The sequence below is a fragment of the Octopus bimaculoides genome, chromosome 11 (genome assembly GCF_001194135.2).
Source record: "Octopus bimaculoides isolate UCB-OBI-ISO-001 chromosome 11, ASM119413v2, whole genome shotgun sequence".
Taxonomy (NCBI): Eukaryota; Metazoa; Mollusca; class Cephalopoda; order Octopoda; family Octopodidae; genus Octopus; species Octopus bimaculoides.
This window is the reverse complement of record NC_068991.1, coordinates 54,434,604-54,445,710: the sequence shown is the minus strand read 5'-3', so window position 1 is coordinate 54,445,710 and position 11,107 is coordinate 54,434,604. Positions and strand designations below refer to the sequence as shown.

General features: G+C 37.1%; 1 protein-coding gene across 16 annotated transcripts in view; it reads right to left on the bottom strand.

Annotated features, from left to right (window-relative positions):
- LOC106881762 (ryanodine receptor 2) overlaps positions 1-11,107 on the bottom strand; it is a 381,060-nt gene that overhangs the window by 292,026 nt on the left and 77,927 nt on the right. For all 16 annotated transcript variants that reach the window (XM_014932251.2, XM_014932252.2, XM_014932258.2 and 13 more), the window contains exons 4-5: positions 8,227-8,298; positions 2,466-2,541 (exon numbers count right to left, since the gene is read on the bottom strand). In XM_014932251.2, the coding sequence (XP_014787737.1) occupies positions 2,466-2,541; positions 8,227-8,298 (148 nt within the window). The remainder of the gene's footprint in view (positions 1-2,465; positions 2,542-8,226; positions 8,299-11,107) is intronic.

Sequence of the window (11,107 nt, the reverse complement as noted above, 5' to 3'; positions counted from 1 at the left end):
AGCATAGACTAGTGACTTTAAACTCTAGGCTAAAAGGATGCCAAGAAGTAAACCGATCTGGAAAAGAAGGATTTGGAAGCTTAAGGACCCTTCATATGGTCAGAAATTTAGGGATGTCCAAATTGAGAAATTCAATGAAAGGGAGGAAGAGCTACAGACTTGTGACATAGAGGTCAACTGGAAATTCCTGAGGGACAGCTTGCTGAGTGCCACAAACTAAATCTGTGGCTGGTGAAAAGTCCTATTCAGACCTAAAGTAATGTGGTGGTGGAACAATATGGTAGATAGGGCCATTAGAGCTAAAAAAAACAGGCCTGGAAGGCCTGGAAGAATGGAGGTAGCAGGGAACTATATCAGATTGCTAGAAGGGATGCTAGGAAACAAGTATATCTAGCCAAGAGAAAAGCAGAAAAGAAGAAGTTTGCCTATGTTCAACGATGGTGAGTACCAAAGAACTGAAGTGTTTCAGATTGCAAGATAGTGTGTGAGAGAAATTCATGATGCATAGGAGAGAAATATGTCTGTATAGATGATGGTGCACTTGCATGTAATGATTCTGCAAAGAAAGAGGCTTGGAAATGCCATTATAAAAGACTGCTGAACGTAGAGAATGAATGGGAGGAGGAGAGTCTGCTAAATGTTGACCCAGTTGAGGGACTGGCTACTCGAATCAACAGTTCCATGATAGATAAAGCAATTGAAGATATGAAGACAGGAAAAGCCCCCGGCCCATCAGGAATCACCACTGAGATGCTTAAAATATCTGGTGGTGTGGGTTATGGTCTTGTCACCCATATTATACATCAAGCAGTTTGCAAAGGAGTGATATCCAATGACTAGTGTAGCAACACCATAGTCAACTGCTACAAAGGTAAAGGTGATGCCTTAGATAGAAATAATTACAGAGGTATCAAATTGCTGGATCAGGTGATGAAAGTTATGGAGAGAGTCATAGCCCAACTAATTAGGAAGGGAGTTAGTTTAGATGAGATGCAGTTTGGTTTTGTGCCAGGGAAAAGCACCATTGATGCTATATTTCTGGTAAGGCAGCTGCATGAGAAATACATATCCAAAGATAAACCTCTGTACTTGGTCTTTATTGACTTGGAGAAAGCCTTTGACAGGGCTAATAGAAGTACCAGACTTAAAAGGTAAGTACTGGGGGTTGATTTGTTTGACTAAACCTATTGAGGCAGAGACCCAGCAGAGCCACAGTTCAGTGACCGAAACAAGTAAACGATAAAAGAGAAATGATCAAAATATATTTATCTCAACATTTATTTATTTAAAAAAAATTTGGTTGACTTTTTTTAATGCAACCTTTTTATTCTGAGAAAACAAAAAATAAAACAAAACAACTTAAGATAAATTGCCTAATGATATAAGTTATTCATGGTGGAATTACCTTGAAATAGATTTACCAGGTGATGAAATTACAAAATAGTATATTCACCATGATATAATTACTCCCAGTAAATTTATCATGATGAATTTTCTGTAAATTCCTTAACTTGTGAAAGCTAACAAGACTTTCTTGATGTACTTTATATTGACCCTTCAGTTATGTATAATTAATTTTGTCCTGAAAATATTCGTTGTTGAAGTATTTATTGGTTATATGTATGTTCTAATAATTATGAATTATTTACCTCTGAACAAATGAGAAACCAGCAATGTATACTAGCTCCAAGGATATTTGAGAATTAAAGAAGCATTAGCTTTAGGGGTAATACTGTAATCTAACCATTATTATTCCTGTTTTTGTGTTGAAAAATACATCCTTTGTTTAAATTAATTTTGAAAATAATAAATTTATTGAAATAACTTTATTCATATTAAGCTAGGGTTTGAAATGAAAATAGCATGAAATTTGGATGAGAAATTTTAATTTAGATCACTTAAAAATAGGGAATTTGTATTATAGAACCAAGGTGGTTTTTGGATTGGTTGTGATCAAAAGGGTTAAAAAGATATGGCTCTAATCAAATGACAACTCATTGAATCTTCCACTAATATTTATGAAGATGATAAATGATAATACGTTCAAAGTATCTAAAGTTGTGAATTTGTATGCTTGCTGCCTTATTTATTTCTTGAAGGAAATTAAAGTCAAAATTGCCCACAATTTTATTTTATTTTTTAAAATTTATAATTTAGAGTGAAGATTAATAGGTTAAGGCCACTGTCAAATCTAGGTTTATGATCAGAGAGGTCTTAAGAGAAATGTCATTCAAAAGCAGAAGAGTGGATATGATAGTTTCATAGAGTGAAAGGTTCCTGTGGGAAAGAAAAGATAAATAGGAAAATATTTGAAAGTTGATCAAATGTAATAGAAAAGGAAAAGTGAGATACAGAAAGAAAAATAGGAATGAATGAACAAAAGTTGGTTTAATTTAGAAGAAAGAAAGATATAGATAATAAAGCAATGAACTTTGAAGTAAAAAAAAAAAGAAAGAATATTTTACCTTCAGCCATTTCTTGTAAGCCGACATCGAATGCCAGTTTGTCATTTGATGAACTAGTTGAGAGACAAGACAGATACTGGGGGAGAAAAATAGGAAATTTTTTAGTATGTAATAATAATAACAGTAATGACAATAATAATGGTTTCAAATTTTGGTACAAGGCCATAAGTTTGAGGGAAGTGGCTAAGGTAATTAAATCAACCCCAGTGCTTAACTGGTACTTATTTTATTGACCATGAAATGATAAAAGGTAAAATTTGAACTCAAAATGTGAAGACAGCTGAAATGTCACAAAGCATGTTGCTCAGAGTGCTAACAATTCTGCCAGTTTGCTGCCTTGATAATAAGTACCAATCTTGGTTTTGTTTATGTACCAGTAACTTAGTGGTTTGGTTAAAGGGTCTGATAGAAAAAGTACCAGACTTGAAAATAAGTACTAGGGATGATTTGTTTGACCAAACCTTCAAGGCAGTGCCCCAGCAAGTCCGTAGTCCAAGTACTGCTTATTCAAGTAAACTTCATTCTGTAGATGACTCTTGCAGACTACAATAACTAATGTGGTTCAGGGCATATCTGAAAACCAGTTTCAAAATGTATTTCTTGAACTTTAGAACAAACAATGTTATCTTTTATCTTTTATTGTTTTTAGTCATTAGATTGTGGCCATGCTGGAACACCACCTTAAAGAATCTTAGTTGAATGAATTGACCCCAGTACTTATATTTATTAAAGCCTCATGCTTATTCTGTTGATCCCTTTTGCTGATGCTATGCTACTGGGATGTAAACATACCAACACTGATTGTCAAGCATTGGTGGGAAATAAACAGACACAAATTACACACACACACACACAGTAAAGACCCTCTTCGGCCTTGAATGACCATGGGATTGCACCTAGAAAGTTCCCCTCCGAGGCACAAGTCCAGGCAAGGTTGTTTATGGAAGACCAGCAGTCACCCATGCACACTAGCCTCTCCTCTCCATGTCACATATTTTATCCAAGGGCAAGGCAAATGCCAATACAGCTTGGAATCAGTGACGTTGCAATTCATTTTTACAACTGAGTGAACTGGAGCAACATGAATTAAAGTGTCTTGCTCAAGAACACAACACACAACCCAGTCTGGGAATCAAACTCACTACCTCATGATGGTGAATCTGATGCTCTAACCACTGAACATCCTTCACATACACACACACACACACACACACACACACACACACACACAGATGGGCTTTTTCAGTTTCCATCTACCAAATTAACTCACAAAACTTTGGTTGACCCAAGGCTGCCACACAATAGGATTGAACCCAGGATCATGTGGTTGAAAAGCAAACTTCTTACCACACAGCCATGCCTGTACTTAGTTGTGTACTTATTAAAAATAAGCAATCTCAAGAATAAATCTATTTATAAACGTAATAAATTATTTCAATTATTCTTTTTATAGATTACTTCTGTTACACACAAAGATCTAGAGTTATATAAATTTAAAACTGTTCAAGGATTTAATATGATTATGCATAGGAACCAACATTGATTGATAAAAATATGTTTTGCTTTACTTTCTTTAGCAGATTTTTTCTCATGCTCATTCATTCCCTTCACTGCATTGAGAAAATTTATAGCATGGCGATATATATCTAGTCAAAGCTATAACTGAATTCAAATGTTTTGGCATCTTACAATGAATTGAAGGGTCATTATCTATGACAAGAATCTCTAATATATCAGTATACTGTAAGCAAATATCGATTTCTGAAGAGTATAATTAGAATCTGTAGATCTTGTTGAACTTGACTAATCTGCTTCTACAAATCTAGATAAACAATCTGGCACGAATCAGAATTCAGTGTTCTTTAAAATAAACAACTTGTTCCCAGTTCTTTTATTGGAGTCTGCCTGGTTTTTCATTTAGTAAGAATGATTCATTTGCATTTGACATTGGTTTTAATACCTGTTTGTTCTCCTCCTTGGAACAACTTCATTTGTTTGCCTGTCAAGCTCTGGTCAACAAACTTGCTATGTTTTACAACTCTTCATTTCTCAGATGCAATTTCTCTAATCGTGCTTTTCTTAATTACCAAATTCTTCCTACCATGATTATACAGTCCTGTATTCAGTCATAATGTATTGAGAATTACAATATCAAGTATGTTCTAGTTTTGAAGGGAGAGTTAACTGTTATTTCAAGTAGTTTAACTAACCTCATAGGTGCTACTTTTTTGATTCATTGCAAAATATTTCAATGTAATAATAAAGGTTTTAAATTTTGGCCCAAGGCCAGCTAGTTTGGGGGAGGGAGCTAGTCAATTATATCAACCCCAGTGCTCAACTGGTACTTATTTTATCGACCCCAAAAGGATGTAAGGCAAAGTCAACCTCAGCAGAAATTGAACTCAGAACATGAAGATGGGCAAATGCCACTAAGCATTTTGCCCAGTGTGCTAATGATTCTGCCAGCTCACTGCTTCGTAATGGTAATTATAAACTAAAGTAGTAGAGGTGGTCTTCAGGAAATGTTTCTTGTCTTCACAAACCTTCATGGAAGACATTTTATTTAATTTATGAAAAATGGTTTCCTTCTAAGAATCTACAAACCAATTTTGTTTTTATTCACCACAGTGTATTACTGGTAAATATGCCTAAAAAGATGAAAGGTAAAGGTAAGCCTGATGGAAATTGAATTTAAAGAATTGACCTGGCTGTGTGGTAAGAAGTTTCCTTCTCAACCACATAGTTCTGGGTTCCGTGCCACTGCATAGCACCTTGGGTAAGTGCCTTCTACTATAGCCTCAGGCTGACCTAAGTCTTGTGAAGGGATTTGGTAGACAAACTGAAAGAAGTCTGCTGTGTGTGTGTGTGTGTGCTTGTATGTGTATCTTTGTGCTTGTGTTTTTCTCCCACTACTGCATAACAATTGACGTTGGTGTTTTTGCATCGCTGCAACTCGGGCATTTGGCAAAAGAGACCTATAGAATAGATACTGGGGTCAATTCATTTGACTAAAATTCTTCAATGTGGTGCTCCAGCATGGCCACCATCTAATGACTGAAACAGATAAAAGATTATATGTGTATGTGTGTGTGTGCACATGAGTTTGTGTGCGTGTGTATGCTTGTGTGCGTATTGGGTAATGTTTACTTATCTGTGTGTGTGTGTGTGTGTGTGTGTGCACATGTGTGTGTGTGTTTGTGCACACATGTGTGTGTGTGTGCACACGTGTGTGTGTGTGTGTGTGCGTGTGTGTGTGTGTGTGTGTATACCCGTATGTGTGTCCCTGTTTGTGTATGTTTATGTGCTTGTGTGTATTTATGTGTTTGTGTGTGTGTGCTTATATGTGTAAGGGTTTCAAAAAATTGGATTTTAAATTGTATGGTGCTATAATGTGAAATAATAGAATAGGAGCTAACATTCTTGAAGCCTAAGAAACGTTCTTTTAATCAATTGATATTAATCATGTAATGGAGAGAAAAGCCATAGTTTTAATGATAACTCTTATCATGAGAGACAAGGAAGAGAACTTTAAAATTCAAATTGATTTCTAAAATTTGTCATATTTTGTGTGGTCATAATACCAGTAACAAACACGTGTACTGGTTCAATTTCACATTTTTATTATAATTCAGAAAGAAATGAAACCAGTGCACATGTTTATTACTGGCATAATGACTCTCAAGATACAACAAAATTTGTTTTGACGTAAGAATTCATCATCATCATCATCATTTAATGCTGTTCTCCATGCTTGCATGGGTTGGATGGTTTGACAGGAGCTGGCTAACTAGAGAGCTGCCTGGGCTCCATAAGGCCTGCTTTGACATGGTTCCTACAGGTGGATGCCCTTCTTAACGCCAACCACTTTACAGAGTATACTGGGTGCTTTTTATGTGGCACTGGCATGGTTACTTTTACATGGCACTGGCACATGCACGTTTAGGTTTCACTGGCATGGGTGTTTTTATGTGGCATGGGTAATTTTATATAACATCAGGACTTCTAGGACTTCTCAGCTGAGAGAGGGATGTCGATGACAAGTCTGTATGTATGGATGGTCACAATTCTACTTAGCTTGTTGTGTCTTCTCAGGCACAGAAAACTGCCAGACGTCTTGGTCCCTTGTCATCTCTGAGGGCCAAAGTCTGAGGGTCCTTTCTCACTACATGAAGAATCATGCAAACCAAATACAAAAATGAATTCTATGATGAAAGCACTGATACTGGTGCCATTTAAGAGCATTGGTGCTTGTGCCATATAAAATGCACTGGTGGTAGTGCCACGTAAAAGTCACTGGTGATTGTGCTACTTAAAAAGCTCTGGTGATGGTGCCACATAAAAATCACTAGTGATGGAGCCACGTAGAAGGCACCAGTGCTGGTCCCACAAAAAAAAGCACTGGTGCTGGTGCCACAAAAGAAAACACCTGCAGTGGTGCTGGTTCCACACACACACACACACATGCATGCACACAAAAAGTACTGGTGCTGGTGTGACAAAAAAAAAAAAGCACTGGTGCTGGTGCCACATAGAAAGCACTGGTCCTAGTGCCCCATAAAAAGCATTGTTTCTGATGCCATAAAAAAAGCACTGGTGATGGTGCCACAAAGAAAGCACCCAGTCCACTTTGTTGGCATTAGGAAGGGCTGTAGAAACCATGCCAAAACAAACTATGGAACCTAATGTGGTTCCTGGCCTTGCCAGTTCCTAACTAACTATCCAAGCCATTCTAGCATGGAAAATGGATTCTTAAAGATGATGATTATGAGAGTGTTTCTGTGTTTTTAAGCTGTTGAACATAAATAAGTTAGAAGAGAGTGATCATTCATTGTACTACTACGACCCACATTAGATTGAAAGTCAATGGAATTAATTCTTTGTTATTAATATATTGATAATCAATTGGAGTAAAACAAACAGAACTTGTCATGCAGCAAACATTGTTTTCAAGGATTGAATGTTATATGCTGTGATAAAGTTAACTAATTTAGTTGGTTACTAATACTGAAGTAAAATGTCTACAAAATCATTTTTTAATCTATTATCATTATGCCAACATGAAAAACGGATGTTAAACGATGATGACGATGATGATGATGATGATAATTTACAAATAACCTTGTATAGTGAGCAAGTTGAAGTGATGGAGATAAATAATCCTGTCTGGTTACATTATTGATTTGTATAACATAGGCTCAAAATATCAAATTTATGGACTCTGCTCTCTCTCTCTCTCTCTCTCTCTCTCTCTCACACACACACACACACACACACACACACACACACACACACACACAATTAAAATAAGGCTATTGTTTTAACAAATTTAAGAATACCAATAAAACATGTATTGTGAGTAGGGTCAAATTTATTTTAAAATTCATGTTTTGTAGCATTTTACATTTTACATATTTGTAGACACACTCACACACACACACACACACACACACACATATATATGCATGTATGTGTGTGTATATATGTGCAAGTAAATATGCATGTACGTTTTTATATATATATATGTGTGCGTGTATGTATATATATATGTGTGTGTGTGTGTGTGTGTGTGTGTATCTCCATTTCTTTATGTTTATATTAATCTAAAAATTATGTTTATGCTGTGCCTCTTTGTTTTCATTTTTTGTATAAAATAAGTACTAAACTGAAGCAAGTAATGAGATTGGAGCACCCTTGGAAATGGTACTCCAGCATGGCCAGCTAAAGAATATAAGAATAAAACAATGAAGAGCAGATTACTCACCATGCTACTGTGAAGATGTCGAAGTAAAACAGCATGACCATATAAAAGAGTTCTATGTCCTGATTGTGTGGCCTGAAATTAAAATAAAACCAAATTATGATTGAGCTAAACAAAGATAATACAATTGGCATTTAATGGGAAATATAATAATAATAACAATAACAATGATAATCTTTTCTACTGGAAACACAAAGCCTCAAATTTGGAGGAAGGGATTAAGTCAATTACATCGACTGCAGTTCGCAACTGGTACTTATTTAATCGACCGCGAAAAGATGAAAGGCAAAATCAACCCCGGTGGAATTTGAACTCAGAATGTAGTGGCAGATGAAATACCGATAAGTATTTCACCCAGCATGCTAACAATTCTTATTTCTTTATTGTCCACAAGGGGCTAAACAAAGAGGGGACAAACAAGGACAGACAAAGGGATTCAGTCGATTACATCGACTCTAGTGCATAATTGGTACTTAATTTATCGACCCTGAAAGGATGAAAGGCAAAGTCGACCTCAGCAGTATTTGAACTCAGAACGTAACGGCAGACGAAATACCACTAAGCATTTTGCCCAGCATGCTAACGTTTCTGCCAGCTTACCGCCTTAATAACAATGATAATAATCTTGCAAAGATTAAAGTTTTAGTTTGAAGAGGAAAAAGTCAGAATTGCCATCTGTCTATTGCTATTTGGAAAGAGGTTGTGCTCAGTGTAACTGAAAGGAATTGGCAGAAATTCTATATACAGTACTCTATATACTTTGCAGATGTTCAAAGGGTTCACAGGTAAGCTTACAAATAAAACAGGCCTTGGATGTGCACAGCAGTGCACAGCAGTGACAGTAATTTTATGTGTAAAAGTAATCAAGAAATAGCTTTTTTTAACTGCCTAGAAAACTCCCGAGAAGTAGTTGATAGCATTTGTTACATAGTGACCTGATTAGAAATAGAAGTGGATGTTCTATAAGCATAGCTGCCAGGCTGGGATGTAAAGGTTCTGGAGTGACTACCTCAGGTAGGCTTTCTTGCTCTTACTGAAAGTCAGATTCTATGAATACTGGTGCATGAAACACAGTGTTGTATGGTAGTAAAACAGGGACCTTAAGTACAGAGAATTTGTGAAAGTTGCAAATAAATAAGGTGAAAATGTTCTAATGGATGTGCAATGTTATCTACAGGAATGGCAGAGCAGAGATTAGCTGAGAAGAAAACTAGAAATCTGATGGATCAGCGGTAGCATGCAAGAGAGTAGTGAGTGCAAGGATGTGAATGCAATATATATGGAGAATGTGAGTTGCGTAATGAAATGTTTAGAAGAACTGAGAACCTGTGGAAGAAGCAGAGCAAGGAAGGTGTGAGAAGAAATGATAAAAACGGATTTCAAGTGGCTGATTAAAAGGACTCTGACAAGTGGTGAAATCCTGAGTTGAAGAGACTTAGCCAACCAATGCAAGTGTAAAAAAAATGGACTCAAAAAATGTTTATATTAGTCACCCTGCCACCAACAATCTTGTTACTGTCTACCAATGTCTCACACTTCATTAATTTGTCTCATTTATTCCTACTCATTCCCTCTCAATCCATTGTTCTCTCAGTCATCACCCTCTCTTCTATCTCTTTTACTTACCCTCAAGGCTACCTCTCACCATCCCCAGAACTCTTGTAAAACACACACACACACACACACACACACACACACACACTCCCTCTCTCTTTCTCTCTTTCCTCCTTATCCTGCTTTCAGCCTCTTTAATTCTCTACTCCTCTCCCTCCTACTCATTTTTCTAGCCTGACCCTTTCCTAACATCCTCTTTCTTCTATTACCTGCTCTTCTATCTCCCTCTCTCTCCTTTCAATTTTATACTCTCTCCTATCACTATATAATTTTTTTAGGTCCCACTGACTCTACTCTTACACACACACACACACACACACACACACACACACACTCTCTCTCTCTCTCTCTCTCTCTCTCTCTCTCTCTCTCTCTCTTTCTCTCTCTCTCCACATACCTTCTCCTTTATTTCCCTACTCCTTCCACTTTGACTCTTCTCTGTTGCTGTCTTTCCCACCATCCTCTTACTCAGGTGCTTGTCTATTATTTCCTCCTCCCTCTTCCACTCACTCTTATCACTCTGGTTCTTTTTTATCACACCTTCTATCTTTCATCACATCCCTGATACGACAGGACAGGCGGTAGGAATATAATGTTGATACAATGACAACTGTTCCTTTTTATGCTCCTAGTTGTGTGGGGAAAAAGAAAGAGAGAAACGAACTAACACAAACAATACCAGAGAAAGGAGACTCTCTAGATTTGTTAGGAATTTGAGCAACTTCTTTGGTGTGAGTGAATGAACAGAGACAACCTTTGTTGGTACTGCACTGAAATACACCTGCTGAACACTGTAGAGTGATTGGTGACAGGCAGAGGGCAATCAACCAAAAAGATGATGCCAAAAAGAAAATGTTCTACAAGGATGTTATCTCCAACCCGTTTAGGACTACAGTAACTCTGAATAAGAACTGACTCAACTAAAAAGACCCATGCAACCCATGCTAGCACAGACAAGCAGTTGTAAAATGAAGATGATAATAAGGATTTTATTTTTTTTTTTTGGGCGGGTGGCACATGAAATGCACTATTTTGAGCGTGGCCGTTGCCAGTACCGGCTGACTGGCCTTCGTGCGGGTGACACGTAAAAGCACCCACTACACTCTCTGAGTGGTTGGCGTTAGGAAGGGTATCCAGCTGTAGAAACTCTGCCAAATCAGATTGGAGCCTGGTGTAGCCATCTGGTTTCACCAGTCCTCAGTCAAATCGTCCAACCCATGCTAGCATGGAAAGCGGACGTTAAACGACGACGACGATATATATATATATA